At 46.8% G+C, this 18,679-nt stretch overlaps 1 protein-coding gene across 4 annotated transcripts in view; it reads left to right on the top strand.

The window, feature by feature from the left end:
- sergef (secretion regulating guanine nucleotide exchange factor) overlaps nucleotides 1-17,107 on the top strand; it is a 35,989-nt gene extending 18,882 nt beyond the window's left edge. For 2 of the 4 annotated variants that reach the window (XM_090214297.1, XM_090214290.1), the window contains one exon: nucleotides 7,840-8,259. Coding sequence is in view for 2 of the 4 variants with exons in the window: in XM_090214290.1 (XP_090070416.1) it covers nucleotides 7,840-7,847 (8 nt within the window). In the remaining 2 variants the exon portion in view is untranslated. Of the gene's footprint in view, nucleotides 1-7,839; nucleotides 8,260-13,536 lie in introns of those variants that run through there. The other 2 variants (XM_036961145.2, XM_090214295.1) reach the window with 2 other exon arrangements.
- The last annotated feature ends 1,572 nt before the right edge of the window (nucleotides 17,108-18,679 follow it).

The following is an 18,679-nucleotide window of genomic DNA, read 5'->3' as shown; positions in this document are numbered from 1 at the left end:
TGTTGTCAGTGGATTATCAATGGCTGTCTCCTCCTAAACCCGCCTTTCAGCCCCCTCCGTTGTCAGTGGATTATCAATGACTGTCTCCTCCTAAACCCGCCTTTCAGCCCCCTTTGTTGCCATTGGATTATCAATGGCTGTCTCCCAAATGGTAAACTGTTCCTTTTTATATAGTGTACTGCAGTACTTTTGACCGGAGCCCCACGGTTCCTGGTGAAATGTAGCGCTCAAAATGTGGAATATGGTGCCATATTGGGACGTAGCTAATGATATTTTCAGAGCTTCTCCTCGCGGTTGCCAGCAGCATACCACCCTGCATCCCACTGCTGGCTTGCCTCTGAAGCTAAGCAGGGTTGGTCCCGGTCAGTTCCTGGACGGGAGACCAGATGCTGCTGGAAGTGGTGTTGGAGGGCCAGTAGGAGGCACTCTTTCCTCTGGTCTAAAAAAATTTATATCCCAATGCCCCAGGACAGTGATTGGGGACATTGCCCTGTGTAAGATGCAGTGTTTAGGATGGAGCATTAAACGGGTGTCCTGATTCTGGTCACTAAAGATCCCATGGCACTTATTGTTAGAGTAGGGGTGTTAAACCTGGTTTCCTGGCAAAATTCCCAATATGGCCCTCATACCTACTCATCCCCAGCTTCCAATTGGCTCATTAGGTCTCTTACTAATGTTCAGATGTAGACTGGACAATGTGTCTTGACGATGTAGACTGGCCAATGTGTCTTGACGCTGTAGACTGGCCAATGTGTCTTGCCGCTGTAGACTGGCCAATGTGTCTTGCCGCTGTAGACTGGCCAATGTGTCTTGACGCTGTAGACTGGCCAATGTGTCTTGACGCTGTAGACTGGCCAATGTGTTTTGACGCTGTAGACTGGCTAATGTGTCTTGACGCTGTAGACTGGCCAATGTGTCTTGACGCTGTAGACTGGCCAATGTGTCTTGCCGCTGTAGACTGGCCAATGTGTCTTGACGATGCTGCGGAATTAAGGAATTTAAGATTTTGTGTCGAGTGTGTGTCTCTCTCGCTCTCCTCTCTCTGTCATGTTTTCTTTTTTTGTGTGTTCTTGGACAGGATATATATTGTGGAACAGGATGTACAAACTATGCACTTAGTTGCCACGGCAACGTTCGTAGCGGTGTTCTGTATCTGTGTGTTCCGGTGTGGGGAGTGTGTCCTTGAATGAACAAAGCACCACACCTGAGGTTCTCTTCTCTCTCTCTCTTCTCTCGCCATACATTTACATTACATTTAATCATTTAGCAGACGCTCTTATCCAGAGCAACTTAGTTTAAATGCATTCATCTTAAAGACAAAAAACAATTTATTCTCCACGCTCCACTTTTACTCAGTGGCCAGTTTATTAGGTACACCCATTGACATTCCCACACCACCTCCACCAGTCCGTACCGTTGACACCACCACACCACCGTCACCAGCCTGTACCGTTGACACCACCTCCACCAGTCCGTACCGTTGACACCACCACACCACCGTCACCAGTCCGTACCGTTGACACCATAACACCACCTCCACCAGCCTGTACCGTTGACACCACCTCCACCAGTCCGTACCGTTGACACCACCTCCACCAGTCCGTACCGTTGACACCACCGTCACCAGCCCGTACCGTTGACACCACCACACCACCTCCACCAGCCTGTACCGTTGACTCCACCTCCACCAGTCCGTACCGTTGACACCACCACACCACCTCCACCAGCCCGTACCGTTGACACCATCTCCACCAGTCCGTACCGTTGACACCACCTCCACCAGCCCGTACCGTTGACACCACCACACCACCTCCACCAGCCCGTACCGTTGACACCATCTCCACCAGCCTGTACCGTTGACACCACCACACCAACTCCACCAGCCCGTACCGTTGACACCATCTCCACCAGCCTGTACCGTTGACACCATCTCCACCAGCCTGTACCGTTGACACCACCTCCACCAGCCCGTACCGTTGACACCACCTCCACCAGCCTGTACCGTTGACACCACCTCCACCAGCCTGTACCGTTGACACCATCTCCACCAGCCTGTACCGTTGACACCACCTCCACCAGCCCGTACCGTTGACACCACCACACCACCTCCACCAGCACGTACCGTTGACACCACCACACCACCGTCACCAGTCCGTACCGTTGACACCATAACACCACCTCCACCAGCCTGTACCGTTGACACCACCTCCACCAGTCCGTACCGTTGACACCACCTCCACCAGCCTGTACCGTTGACACCACCACACCACCGTCACCAGCCTGTACCGTTGACACCACCTCCACCAGTCCGTACCGTTGACACCACCACACCACCGTCACCAGCCCGTACCGTTGACACCACCACACCACCGTCACCAGTCCGTACCGTTGACACCATAACACCACCTCCACCAGCCTGTACCGTTGACACCACCTCCACCAGTCCGTACCGTTGACACCACCTCCACCAGTCCGTACCGTTGACACCACCGTCACCAGCCCGTACCGTTGACACCACCACACCACCTCCACCAGCCTGTACCGTTGACTCCACCTCCACCAGTCCGTACCGTTGACACCACCTCCACCAGCCCGTACCGTTGACACCACCACACCACCTCCACCAGCCCGTACCGTTGACACCATCTCCACCAGCCTGTACCGTTGACACCATCTCCACCAGCCTGTACCGTTGACACCACCACACCACCTCCACCAGCCCGTACCGTTGACACCATCTCCACCAGCCTGTACCGTTGACACCATCTCCACCAGCCTGTACCGTTGACACCACCACACCAACTCCACCAGCCCGTACCGTTGACACCATCTCCACCAGCCTGTACCGTTGACACCATCTCCACCAGCCCGTACCGTTGACACCACCTCCACCAGCCCGTACCGTTGACACCACCTCCACCAGCCTGTACCGTTGACACCATCTCCACCAGCCTGTACCGTTGACACCACCTCCACCAGCCTGTACCGTTGACACCATCTCCACCAGCCTGTACCGTTGACACCAACTCCACCAGCCCGTACCGTTGACACCACCTCCACCAGCCTGTACCGTTGACACCATCTCCACCAGCCTGTACCGTTGACACCACCTCCACCAGCCCGTACCGTTGACACCACCACACCACCTCCACCAGCACGTACCGTTGACACCACCTCCACCAGCCTGTACCGTTGACACCACCACACCACCGTCACCAGCCTGTACCGTTTACACCACCTCCACCAGTCCGTACCGTTGACACCACCACACCACCGTCACCAGCCCGTACCGTTGACACCACCACACCACCGTCACCAGTCCGTACCGTTGACACCATAACACCACCTCCACCAGCCTGTACCGTTGACACCACCTCCACCAGTCCGTACCGTTGACACCACCTCCACCAGTCCGTACCGTTGACACCACCGTCACCAGCCCGTACCGTTGACACCACCACACCACCTCCACCAGCCTGTACCGTTGACTCCACCTCCACCAGTCCGTACCGTTGACACCACCTCCACCAGCCCGTACCGTTGACACCACCACACCACCTCCACCAGCCCGTACCGTTGACACCATCTCCACCAGCCTGTACCGTTGACACCATCTCCACCAGCCTGTACCGTTGACACCACCACACCACCTCCACCAGCCCGTACCGTTGACACCATCTCCACCAGCCTGTACCGTTGACACCATCTCCACCAGCCTGTACCGTTGACACCACCTCCACCAGCCCGTACCGTTGACACCACCTCCACCAGCCTGTACCGTTGACACCATCTCCACCAGCCTGTACCGTTGACACCACCTCCACCAGCCTGTACCGTTGACACCATCTCCACCAGCCTGTACCGTTGACACCATCTCCACCAGCCTGTACCGTTGACACCATCTCCACCAGCCTGTACCGTTGACACCAACTCCACCAGCCCGTACCGTTGACACCACCTCCACCAGCCTGTACCGTTGACACCATCTCCACCAGCCTGTACCGTTGACACCACCTCCACCAGCCCGTACCGTTGACACCACCACACCACTTCCACCAGCACGTACCGTTGACACCACCTCCACCAGCCTGTACCGTTGACACCACCACACCACCGTCACCAGCCTGTACCGTTGACACCACCTCCACCAGTCCGTACCGTTGACACCACCACACCACCGTCACCAGCCCGTACCGTTGACACCACCACACCACCGTCACCAGGCCGTACCGTTGACACCATAACACCACCTCCACCAGCCTGTACCGTTGACACCACCTCCACCAGTCCGTACCGTTGACACCACCTCCACCAGTCCGTACCGTTGACACCACCGTCACCAGCCCGTACCGTTGACACCACCACACCACCTCCACCAGCCTGTACCGTTGACTCCACCTCCACCAGTCCGTACCGTTGACACCACCTCCACCAGCCCGTACCGTTGACACCACCACACCACCTCCACCAGCCTGTACCGTTGACACCATCTCCACCAGCCTGTACCGTTGACACCACCACACCAACTCCACCAGCCCGTACCGTTGACACCATCTCCACCAGCCTGTACCGTTGACACCATCTCCACCAGCCTGTACCGTTGACACCACCTCCACCAGCCCGTACCGTTGACACCACCTCCACCAGCCTGTACCGTTGACACCATCTCCACCAGCCTGTACCGTTGACACCACCTCCACCAGCCTGTACCGTTGACACCATCTCCACCAGCCTGTACCGTTGACACCATCTCCACCAGCCTGTACCGTTGACACCAACTCCACCAGCCCGTACCGTTGACACCACCTCCACCAGCCTGTACCGTTGACACCATCTCCACCAGCCTGTACCGTTGACACCACCTCCACCAGCCCGTACCGTTGACACCACCACACCACCTCCACCAGCACGTACCGTTGACACCACCTCCACCAGCCTGTACCGTTGACACCACCACACCAACTCCACCAGCCCGTACCGTTGACACCACCTCCACCAGCCCGTACCGTTGACACCATCTCCACCAGCCTGTACCGTTGACACCACCTCCACCAGCCCGTACCGTTGACACCACCACACCACCTCCACCAGCACGTACCGTTGACACCACCTCCACCAGCCTGTACCGTTGACACCACCACACCAACTCCACCAGCTCGTACCGTTGACACCACCTCCACCAGCCCGTACCGTTGACACAACCTCCACCAGATCAGCGTGGCGGATGTGTTGTTACCTACACTTACCACCTGGGGGCGGCCCATCAGGAAGTCCAGGATCCAGTTGCAGAGGGAAGTGTTTAGTTCCAGGATCCTTAGCTTATTGATGAGCTTTGAGGACACTATGGTGTTGAACGCTGAGCTGTAGTCAATGAACAGCATTCTCACATAGGTGTTCCTTTTGTCCAGGTGGGAAAGGGCAGTGTGGAGTGGAATAGAGATTGCATCATCTATGGATCTGTTGGGGCAGTATGCAAATTGGAGTGGGTCTAGGGTTTCTGGGATAATGGTGTTGATGTGAGCCATTACTAGCCTTTCAAAGCACTTAATGGCTACAGACGTGAGTGCTACGGGTCGGTAGTCATTTAGGCAGGTTATATCTCTATAAAATTGCCGTATCGAATCACAATACATATACACAGTACTCATTTCAGGGTTTTTCTTTATTTTTAAAACTATTTTCTATTTTCAAAACTATGAAATAACACACATGGAATTATGTAGTAACCTGTATTGAACACGAGGGGAGACAGAGAGCTGGTTTCAAGCGCAGGACGCAGCAGGTGTTTATTGTAAAGGACCACAGGAGGAGGCAGGTAGCTGGGTCCAGGGGGGCAGGCAGAAGGTCATACACAGGAGGAGGCAGGTAGCTGGGTCCAGGGACAGGCAGAAGGTCATACACAGGAGGAGGCAGGTAGCTGGGTCCAGGGACAGGCAGAAGGTCACACACAGGAGGAGGCAGGTAGCTGGGTCCAGGGGCAGGCAGAAGGTCATACACAGGAGGAGGCAGGTAGCTGGGTCCAGGGACAGGCAGAAGGTCATACACAGGAGGAGGCAGGTAGCTGGGTCCAGGGGCAGGCAGAAGGTCATACACAGGAGGAGGCAGGTAGCTGGGTCCAGGGGCAGGCAGAAGGTCATACACAGGAGGAGGCAGGTAGCTGGGTCCAGGGGCAGGTAGCTGGGTCCAGGGGCAGGCAGAAGGTCATACACAGGAGGAGGCATGTAGCTGGGTCCAGGGGCAGGTAGCTGGGTCCAGGGCAGGTAGCTGGGTCCAGGGGCAGGCAGAAGGTCATACACAGGAGGAGGCAGGTAGCTGGGTCCAGGGGTAGGCAGAAGGTCATACACAGGAGGAGGCAGGTAGCTGGGTCCAGGGGCAGGCAGAAGGTCATACACAGGAGGAGGCAGGTAGCTGGGTCCAGGGACAGGCAGAAGGTCATACACAGGAGGAGGCAGGTAGCTGGGACCAGGGGCAGGCAGAAGGTCATACACAGGAGGAGGCAGGTAGCTGGGTCCAGGGGCAGGTAGCTGGGTCCAGGGGCAGGTAGCTGGGTCCAGGGGCAGGTAGCTGGGTCCAGGGGCAGGTACGTGGGTCCAGGGGCAGGCAGAAGGTCATACACCGGGATTCCAACAAGGTAACAGTACAGGCAGGGAAAGGCTAATAACGTAGTCTGGGAGATGTGGCAAGACGTTGATGACAGGAAATCTGATAAGCAGAAAACGTTGTTATTGAGGATGACCAAACACTATGATACACGGGAGGACTAATATGGGAATGAACAGAGCTCCGAATAGAATGTGTTACAAAACCAACAAGACCTCACAGTGATGGGGTGCAATGAACTGAACTAAATAGTGTGTGATAATGACATACAGGTGTGTGAACAGGTGACCAGAATTCAGGTGATTGGGATCTGGAGAGTGAGCTGTGTTCAGGGGATCTAGGTGTTTGAGGGTGTGAGTTGGAGAGTGAACTGTGTTCAGTGGATCTAGGTTTTTGAGAGTGTGAGCTGTGTTCAGGGGATCTATGTGTTTGAGGGTGTGAGTTGGAGAGTGAGCTGTGTTCAGGGGATCTAGGTGTTTGAGGTTGTGAGTTGGAGAGTGAGCTGTGTTCAGTGGATCTAGGTGTTTGAGAGTGTGAGCTGTGTTCAGGGGATCTATGTGTTTGAGGGTGTGAGTTGGAGAGTGAGCTGTGTTCAGGGGATCTACGTGTTTGAGGGTGTGAGTTGGAGAGTGAGCTGTGTTCAGGGGATCTACGTGTTTGAGGGTGTGAGTTGGAGAGTGAGCTGCGTTCAGGGGATCTATGTGTTTGAGAGTGAGCTGCGTTCAGGGGATCTAGGTGTTTGAGATAACCCTATTTGGTAAGAGACCAAGTCCATATTATGGCAAGAACAGTTCAAATGAGCAAAGAGAAACGACAGTCCATCATTACTTTAAGACATGAAAGTCAGTCAATCTGGAAAATTTGTGCAGTTGCAAAAACCATCAAGCGCTCTGATGAAACTGGCTCTCATGAGGACCACCACAGGAAAGGAAGACCCAGAGTTACCTCTGCTGCAGAGGATCAGTTCATTAGAGTTACCAGCTTCAGAAATTGCAGCCCAAATAAATGCTTCACAGAGTTCAAGTAACAGACACATCTCAACGTCAACTGTTCAGAGGAGACTGCGTGAATCAGGCTTTCATGGTCAAATTGCTGCAAAGAAACCACTACTAAAGGACACAAGCTTTGCTTGTGACACTGTATGTGATTTATTTAGAATTCAAGGCACACAGCATTCTGCAGCGATACGCCATCCCATCTGGTTTGCACTTAATCCCACCTATCATTTGTTTTCAACAGGACAATGACCCAACACACCTCCAGGCTGTGTAAGGGCTATTTGACCAAGGAGGAGATTGATGGAGTGCTTTATCAGATGACCTGGCCTCCACAATCTCCCAACCTCAACTCAACTGAGATGGTTTGGGATGAGTTGGACCACAGAGGGAAGGAAAAGCAGCCAACAAGCACTCAGCATATGTGGGAACTCCTTCAAGACTGTTGGAAAAGCATTCCTCATGAAGCTGGCTGAGAGAATACCAAGACTGTTTAAAGCTGTCCTCAAGGCAAAGGGTGGCTACTTTGAAGAATCTCAAATATATATATTAAAAAAAAACATTTTTTTTGTCACTACATGATTCGATGTGTTATTTCATGGTTTTGATGTCTTCAGTATATTCACTTTATTCTACAATGTATAAAATAGTTTTTTAAAATAAAGGAAAACCCTTGAATGAGTAGATGTGTCCAAACTTTTGACTGGTACTGTATAATCGTGATAATCACAATTCATATCGTATTGACACCTAAGTATGCTGATTATATGGTACGGTGAGGTCTCAGCCCTAGTTGTCATATCACACTGGCATAAGCTGCCTGCTGGGAGACATATTGGTCTGTGACACAGCTTGGTCTGGGAGACATCTTGGTCGAAGACATCTTGGTCTGGGAGACATCTTGGTTGAAGACATCTTGGTCTGGGAGACATCTTGGTCTGTGAGACATCTTGGTCTGGGACACAACTTGGTCTGGGAGACATCTTGGTCTGGGAGACATCTTGGTCTGGGACACAACTTGGTCTGTGAGACATCTTGGTCTGGGACACAACTTGGTCTGGGAGACATCTTGGTCTGGGACACAACTTGGTCTGTGAGACATCTTGGTCTGGGAGACATCTTGGTCTGGGAGACAACTTGGTCTGTGACACATCTTGGTCTGGGAGACAACTTGGTCTGTGACACATCTTGGTCTGTGAGACCGAGACAACTTGTTTTATCTGTTCTCTCTGCTGACACAGAACCCAGAGGCTTTTGATCCATTGGTCAGAAAAAAATAAGAGGGAGATGGAGAGATAAAGGGATTCACTCGATGAAAGGAGGGAGAGAGAAATGGGGGAAGAAACAGAAAACGGACAGAACACTGGGATGGGTAGATTGAACGCTTGAAGATGTGAGCTGTGTTGCCATGACAACGGGGCCTATTAGTTAACCGAACTGTGTTGCCATGGCACGTGTCTCCACGGTGATGCAGCCCTGTCCGGACCACACCCACTAAACCAACAAGCTCCTTTACCAGCTGTCTGAGAGGGAACAGAGAAGAGGAGGAAAGGTGCAGAGACTGTCTGGAGCTGAATGGCAGTGTGTGTTTAACTTTTGTTGAGCCCCCAAAGGGGGGGGGGGGTCTGTGTTCACCTATTTGAATCTACACAGACTACTTTGAAGTCATTGGATTTTTTTTAATTGTTTTATACCCAACCATTTTTCCTATTCTAGTTGAGCAAATGTGTAATCCTCATTGCCTGGCCATGCAACATCTGAGAAACGAGTGATGTATTACCAACTAGTTAGTGTTGTATTACCAACTAGTGATGTATTACCAACTAGTGATGTATAACCAACTACCAACTGGTGATGTATAACCAACTAGTGATATCTAACCAACTAGTGATGTCTAACCAACTAGTGATGTCTAACCAACTAACAACTAGTGATGTCTAACCAACTAGTGATGTATAACCAACTAACAACTAATGTCGTATAACCATCTAGTGTTGTATAACCAACTAGTGATGTCTAACCAACTAACAACTAGTGATGTCTAACCAACTAGTGATGTATAACCAACTAACAACTAATGTTGTATAACCATCTAGTGTTGTATTACCAACTAGTGATGTATAACCAACTACCAACTGGTGATGTATAACCAACTAATGATATCTAACCAACTAGTGATGTCTAACCAACTAGTGATGTCTAACCAACTAACAACTAGTGATGTCTAACCAACTAGTGCTGTATAACCAACTACCAACTGGTGATGTATAACCAGCTAGTGCTGTATAACCAACTACCAACTGGTGATGTATAACCAACTAGTGATGTCTAACCAACTAGTGATGTATAACCAACTAACAACTAGTGATGTCTAACCAACTAGTGATGTATAACCAACTAACAACTAATGTTGTATAACCATCTAGTGTTGTATAACCAACTAGTGATGTATAACCAACTAGGGATGTATAACCAGCTAGTAATGTATAACCAACTACCAACTAGTGCTGTATAACCAACTAGTGCTGTATAACCAACAAGTGCTGTATAACCAACTAGTGCTATATAACCAACTAGTGATGTATAACCAACTAGTGCTGTATAACCAACTAGTGCTATATAACCAACTAGTGCTGTATAACCAACTAGTGATGTATAACCAACTAGTGATGTATAACCAACTAGTGCTGTATAACCAACTAGTGCTATATAACCAACTAGTGCTGTATAACCAACTAGTGCTGTATAACCAACTAGTGCTGTATAACCAGCTAGTGCTGTATAACCAACTACCAACTAGTGCTGTATAACCAACTAGTGCTGTATAACCAACTAGTGCTGTATAACCAACTAGTGCTGTATAACCAACTAGTGCTGTATAACCAACTAGTGCTGTATAACCAACTACCAACTAGTGCTGTATAACCAACTAGTGCTGTATAACCAACTAGTGCTATATAACCAACTAGTGCTGTATAACCAACTAGTGCTGTATAACCAACTAGTGCTGTATAACCAGCTAGTGCTGTATAACCAACTACCAACTAGTGCTGTATAACCAACTAGTGCTGTATAACCAACTAGTGCTGTATAACCAACTAGTGCTGTATAACCAACTAGTGCTGTATAACCAACTAGTGCTGTATAACCAACTACCAACTAGTGCTGTATAACCAACTAGTGCTGTATAACCAACTAGTGATGTATAACCAACTAGTGCTGTATAACCAACTAGTGATGTATAACCAACTAGTGCTGTATAACCAACTAGTGCTGTATAACCAACTAGTGCTATATAACCAACAAGTGATGTATAACCAACTAGTGCTGATTAACCAACTAATGCTGTATAACAAACTAGTTAGTGCTGTAAAACCAACTAGTGTTGTATAACCAACTACCAACTAGTGATGTATAACCAACTAGTACTCATTAACCAACTAATGCTGTATAACCAACTAGTTAGTGCTGTATAACCAACTAGTGTTGTATAACCAACTACCAACTAGTGATGTATAACCAACTAGTACTCATTAACCAACTAGTGTTGTATAACCAACTACCAACTAGTGATGTATAACCAACTAGTGATGATTAAACAACTAGTGCTGTATAACCAACTACCAACTAGTGATGTCTAACCAACTAGTGTTGTATAACCAACTAGTGCTGTATAACCAACTAGGGATGATTAAACAACTAGTGTTGTATAACCAACTAGTGCTGTATAACCAACTACTGACTAGTGATGTCTGACCAATGACCAACTAGGGCTGTCTAACCAACTGCCAACTAGTGATGTCTAACCAACTACCAACTAGTGATGTCTAACCAACTAGGGCTGTATAACCAACTACCAACTAGTGATGTCTAACCAACTAGTGCTGTATAACCAACTACCAACTAGTGTTGTATAACCAACTAGTGTTGTATAACCAACTAGTGCTGTATAACCAACTAGGGATGATTAAACAACTAGTGTTGTATAACCAACTAGTGCTGTATAACCAACTAGTGTTGTATAACCAACTAGTGTTGTATAACCAACTAGTGCTGTATAACCAACTAGTGCTGTATAACCAACTAGTGATGTATAACCAACTAGTGATGTATAACCAACTAGTGATGTATAACCAACTAACAACTAGTGTTGTATAACCAACTAGTGCTGTATAACCAACTAGTGATGTATAACCAACTAGTGATGTCTAACCAACTAACAACTAGTGATGTATAACCAACTAGTGATGTATAACCAACTAGTGATGTCTAACCAACTAACAACTAGTGATGTATAACCAGCTACCAACTAGTGTTGTCTAACCAACTAGTGCTGTATAACCAATGTGTTGTATTACCTACTACATACTCGTGTTGTATAACCAACTACCAACTAGTGTTGTCTAACCAACTAGTGTTGTCTAACCAACTAGTGCTGTATAACCAATGTGTTGTATTACCTACTACATACTCGTGTTGTATAACCAACTACCAACTAGTGTTGTCTAACCAACTAGTGCTGTATAACCAATGTGTTGTATTACCTACTACATACTCGTGTTGTATAACCAACTACCAACTAGTGTTGTCTAACCAACTAGTGTTGTCTAACCAACTAGTGTTGTCTAACCAACTAGTGTTGTCTAACCAACTAGTGCTGTATAACCAATGTGTTGTATTACCTACTACATACTCGTGTTGTATAACCAACTCCTATAGTCGATGTCATGTCAGGCTAGTTGTCCTGTATATGTCAGGTCCAACTGACCAGTATATGATGTCAGGTCCAACTGACCAGTATATGATGTCAGGTCCAACTGACCAGTATATGTCTGGTCCAACTGACCAGTCTATGTCTGGTCCAACTGACCAGTATATGATGTCAGGTCCAACTGACCAGTATATGTCTGGTCCAACTGACCAGTATATGTCTGGTCCAACTGACCAGTATATGATGTCAGGTCCAACTGACCAGTATATGTCTGGTCCAACTGACCAGTATATGTCTGGTCCAACTGACCAGTATATGTCTGGTCCAACTGACCAGTCTATGTCTGGTCCAACTGACCAGTATATGATGTCAGGTCCAACTGACCAGTATATGATGTCAGGTCCAACTGACCAGTATATGTCTGGTCCAACTGACCAGTATATGTCTGGTCCAACTGACCAGTATATGATGTCAGGTCCAACTGACCAGTATATGATGTCAGGTCCAACTGACCAGTATATGTCTGGTCCAACTGACCAGTATATGTCTGGTCCAACTGACCAGTATATGATGTCAGGTCCAACTGACCAGTATATGATGTCAGGTCCAACTGACCAGTATATGTCTGGTCCAACTGACCAGTATATGATGTCAGGTCCAACTGACCAGTATATGTCTGGTCCAACTGACCAGTATATGTCTGGTCCAACTGACCAGTATATGTCTGGTCCAGCTGACCAGTATATGATGTCTGGTCCAACTGACCAGTATATGTCTGGTCCAACTGACCAGTATATGTCTGGTCCAGCTGACCAGTATATGATGTCAGGTCCAACTGACCAGTATATGATGTCTGGTCCAACTGACCAGTATATGATGTCAGGTCCAACTGACCAGTATATGTCTAGTCCAACTGACCAGTCTATGATGTCTGGTCCAACTGAGTTGGGAAGTGTTTTTGCACTCAACTGTTTTTACCAATTCTAGTTGGTGATCTCTCAGCCTGGTCACACCAGATCGATTTGTGTTGTCTTCTCTCAGCCTGGTCACACCAGATCAGTTTGTGCTGTCTTCTCTTAGCCTGGTCAGACCAGATCAGTTTGTGCTATCTTGCCAAATCCTATGGTCATTGTCATGCCAAACATGTACAGATCAGGGTAGTAATCTCCTGTTTGTTATCTCTAACTGACCAGTGTCCTCTACCCTCCTCTCCTCATCTCTCCTCTCCAGGGGGTCGCCTGCTCTCTTGGGGGTGGAACGAACATGGGATGTGTGGGGACGGTTCCGAGACAGATGTCAGCGAACCACAGCCCATTCCTGCCCTCCGGCCTCTTGTGATTGGCTGTGGCGCTGGCCACTCTATGGCACTGTGTGCTGTGAGGACAGGTGAAGAGGAGTCTACAGAGGACATGGAGATAGAACAAGCTACCCTATAGTTTGAAACTAACATGTTTGAACTAACTTATCAGGACTGTACCTGGGTAAGATCGCTGACCGCTAGTGCCGCTGATTTGAAGCTCAATGTCTATTGTTTTATCTCTATGGCAGAGGACACCCGGCTCACTGTGGGGCGTGAGAGTAACATGATAGGGTATGAATCAATGATCACCCAGTCTATGGGGAATGAGCCTCAGGGGAAAATCTGGGAGGAGGACATTCTGAAGGTTGTAAAGTATGTGGGTGTGTCTGTCTGAGCAAAATAGCCAAACCCCGCTATGATTGCTTTGTTGTTGGCCAAAGTAAGGCACGTGTAAGTTCAGTATGACCGGTCTAACTGCCTTCATAATGTATTTTATTTCCATCTATGACACATTGCCCTTTTTTGATCCAAGAGGCCGTACTCACAAAGCCTGTCAGAGTAGGAGGGGCTGATCTAGGGTCAATTCTATTTCTATTCTAATCCATTCAGAATGTAAACCCCATTTCCAAATGTTCCTAACTGAAAAGCATTGAATTGAATTGAAATCTGAATTTACTGGAATTAAAAATTGGAATTGACCCTAAACCTACAGTCCATGTAATGATATTCTTGTTGTCATTTTAAAAGACTAAACCGATCCTAGATCAGCACACACTAGATACATACGGCCCCAGGTCTGTATTCAAATTGTAAGACGTCAAAATAAATATTGTTTCTGGCGTTAGAGACGGGGGAGTTATGTATGATCAGGGACAGAGGCTGTCATTCCTCGAGCCCAGTCCAGATATGATTCAGGTCAGGGAGATGGATACACAAGTCTGTTAGTCTATACATGATGCCTATGTCCCAAGACATAAAGTACCAGTCAAAAGTTTGGGCGCACCTACTCATTCAAGGGTTTTTCTATATTTTTTTTATTATTTTCTACATTGTAGAATAATTTGTGAAGACTTCAAAACTATGAAATAACAGGTATGGAATCATGTAGTAACCAAAAAGTGTTAAACAAAATATATTATTTTAGATTCTTCAAAGTAGCTAACTTTTGCCTTGATGACAGCTTTGTACACTCTTGGCATTCTCTCAACCAGTTTCATGAGGAATGCTTTTCCAACAGTCTTGAAAGAGTTCCCACATATGCTGAACACTTGTTGGCTGCTTTTCCTTCACTCTGCGGTCCAACTCATCCCAAACCATCTCAATTGCGTTGAGGTCGGGCGATTGTGGAGGCCAGGTCATTTGATAAAGCACTCCATCACTCTACTCCTTGGTCAAATAGCCCTTACACAGCCTGGAGGTGTGTTTTGGGTCATTGCCCTTTTGAAAAACAGATGGGATGGCGTATCGCTGCAGAATGTCAATGTAGTGGTTTCTTTGCAGCAAATCAACCATGAAGGCCTGATTCACACAGTCTTCTCTGAACAGTTGATGTTGAGATGTGTCTGTTACTTAAACTCTGAAGCATTTATTTGTGCCTCAATCTGAGGCTGGTAACTCTAATGAACTTATCCTCTGCAGCAGAGGTAACTCTGGGTCTTTCTTTCCTGTGGCAGGTCCTCATGAGAGACAGTTTCATCAGAGCGCTTGATGGTGTTTGCAACTGCGCTACATTTTTTTATTTCATTTAACTAGGCAAGTCAGTTAAGAACAAATTCTTATTTTCAATGACGGTCTAGGATCAGTGGGTTAACTGCCTGTTCAGGGGCAGAACGACAGATGTGTACCTTGTCAGCTCGGGGATTTGAACTTGCAACCTTTCGATTACTAGTCCAACGCTCCAACCACGAGGCCACCCTGCCGCACCATGATTCCATATGTGTTATTTCATAGTTTTGATGTCTTCACTATTATTCCACAACATAGTGAGCAGTTCAAAGTTTCGACTGGTCCTTTCCCAGTTTGTCTTCCTGATTGATTCATAGGATACATAGATCCATGCCTAGGGCCCTATATATATATATATATATCCCCCCTCTTGGCCCTCTCCTCTTGTCATGTCAGTGTAGATTCTCATTGATTAACATGGCTACTGATGGCCTGAAGTATATGCTAGGCCAGTGCTGTAGTCCCATCTCTCCAAGTCTGTCACTGACCCCCTTTTTTATTGCAGTGATCTTGACTGACAGAAAGCACTCAAATCTCCTGGACTCCCTCACTCACCTCTGTGTCCCAAATGGCGCCCCTAATTCCCTTTTGTAGGGCACATGTCTCTTAGGGCTCTGGTCTAAAGTAGTGCACTATATAGAGGGAATAGGGTTCTATAGGGTTCTGGTCTATAGTAGTGCACTATATAGAGGGAATAGGGTTCTATAGGGTTCTGGTCTATAGTAGTGCACTATATAGGGAATAGGGTTCTATAGGGCTCTGGTCTAAAGTAGTGCGCTATATAGGGAATAGGGTTCTATAGGGCTCTGGTCTAAAGTAGTGCACTTATATAGGGAATAGGGTTCTATAGGGCTCTGGTCTAAAGTAGTGCACTTATATAGGGAATAGGGTTCTATAGGGCTCTGGTCTAAAGTAGTGCACTATATAGAGGGATAGGGTTCTATAGGGTTCTGGTCTATAGTAGTGCACTATATAGGGAATAGGGTTCTATAGGGCTCTGGTCTAAAGTAGTGCACTATATAGGAAATAGGGTTCTATAGGGCTCTGATCTAAAGTAGTGCACTATATAGGGAATAGGGTTCTATAGGGCTCTGGTCTAAAGTAGTGCACTATATATAGGGAATAGGGTTCTATAGGGCTCTGGTCTAAAGTAGTGCACTATATATAGGGAATAGGGTTCTATAGGGCTCTGGTCTAAAGTAGTGCACTATATAGGGAGTAGGGTTCCATTTGGGACACATATTCGGGCTATACTGTTATACAGTGCAATATTGATATTTTCTCCGCTGGCCCCGTAGAATGCTATATGTGTACCAGTCCCATTTAAAGGTTATAGGGGTAATATTTGTCATAATTACTGATGTTTGAAGGCCATGTATAAGAGGTGATATAAGGATTGGATGACTGTCTTCACTGTATGTTATGGGGTTATGTTTACATTGAAATACTGCAGGTGTTCTGTCAAATCCTGTCTTGTTTAAATGTTTCCAATTTGAATGGCCCTTGACACCTCTGATGGTGTCTGTCTGTCTGTCTGTGTGCATTCTGATAAGCGATCGTACAGTTTGCAGAATATATTACAATATCGTCGTGTATGTTTATCTATGCAAAGAAATATATGATATGGGATTGGGCGGCAGCCTGAAAACATTGATCTCACTGAAATATGAAATTGTAAAATGACTATAAAAAAGACGACATAAAATGAAGATAAACCAATGAAATACTATCTTTTGACTTTCTTCAAAAAATAAATCAACACTCATTGAAAAATAATCATATGTGTTTTAAAATGTTTATTTATTTTTTCACTATTTAAATGTACACTCTGACTCTGAACTGTTTCAGAACTTTTCAGGAAAAAATACACAGAAATCCCTAAATAACAAACCAGTTGAAACGATCACTGAAGGGATCGAACACCCTGCAAATAACTAGACACACAGAATGTACACTGTTCAAAGCAACCACTGTTTGAGTTTCACAAAAAAACGGACCACAATAGTTTCCTGTTTGTTTGGGTTAATGATTGTTATAAAGGAATTACTGCTGGGTCGTATTCATTAGGAGATGGAACGGAAAACGTTTCAAAATGTTTTAAAAAACGTGTTATTTATTGGATTAATTTCAACAAGTCCCTCCCTTGTTTCAGTCCGTTTACTTCCGTTTTTGCTGCCTAATGAACATGACCCTGTTGTTTGTTCCATGTTGGACACCATAGTTTCCTCCCATTGTGCTCAGTGAGTTCCATTGGCAGCCATTGGTCCAGCTGTGTTCTGTCAGGAAGCACATCGACATCTCCGTAAGCTGTCAGTCAGTAGGCAGTGTGTTTTTGTAGTTGGTTTCATAAACATGTTGGTCCCTTAATAACAGTAATTACCATATTTAATATTACAAATGATGTAAACTGGGGAATAACCCTTGACTTAAAGCCTGCAGGTATAATGAATTATAAGACTTAATACAGCGTTGTCTCAGTATCATCTCATTGTGACCAAATAACAGTCATTTAGAGCCATTTTAAAGTGGGTTGTACATTTTACACAGAAACATAGCATATTATAAACCTTATAATAAGACATTATAAAGATATATACATGCTTTATAACAAGTAATAAAACATAATACCTGCAAGCTAAAAGGGATACCAAATGATGCTTTTACAACCAATTACACTGCTTGGACAAAACATTAGGAACACCTGCTCTTTCCATAACAGACTGACCAGGTGAAAGCTATGATCCCTTGTTGATGTCACTTGTTAAATCCACTTCAATCAGTGTAGTTGAAGGGGAGGATTTTTAAGAATTGAGACATGGATTGTGTGTGTGTGCCATTCTGAGTGTGATAAAAGATAGAAGTGCCTTTGAACGGGGTATGGTAGTAGGCTCCCAGGAGCACCAGTTTGTGTCAAGAACTGCAACGCTGCTGGGTTCTTTCACGCTCAACAGTCTCCCCTGTGAATCAAGAATGGTCCACCACCCAAAGGACATCCAGCCAACTGGACACAACTGTGGGAATCATTGTAGTCAACATGGGCCAGCATCCCTGTGGAACGCTTTCGACACCTTGTAGAGACAACATGGGCCAGCATCCCTGTGGAACGCTTTCAACACCTTGGAGAGTCAACATGGGGCCAGCATCCCTGTGGAACGCTTTCAACACCTTGTAGAGTCCATCGTGCCCTGAAGAATTGAGGCTGTTCTGAGGGCAAAGTGTTCCTAATGTTTTGTACTCTTTTTGTATTTTCAACTTTTTTGAATGATATCCACTATGCATTTTGGGGTTTGTTATACTGCCTTGCCTGCCTAAGCTTTCAGATGTTGTACTACTGATTTATTGATATGA

This window comes from Oncorhynchus mykiss, chromosome 2 (genome assembly GCF_057628025.1).
Source record: "Oncorhynchus mykiss isolate SJ-2025 chromosome 2, ASM5762802v1, whole genome shotgun sequence".
Classification (NCBI taxonomy): domain Eukaryota; kingdom Metazoa; phylum Chordata; class Actinopteri; order Salmoniformes; family Salmonidae; genus Oncorhynchus; species Oncorhynchus mykiss.
The sequence above is the reverse complement of the archived record's forward strand: the minus strand, read 5'-3'. Positions and strand labels throughout refer to the sequence as shown.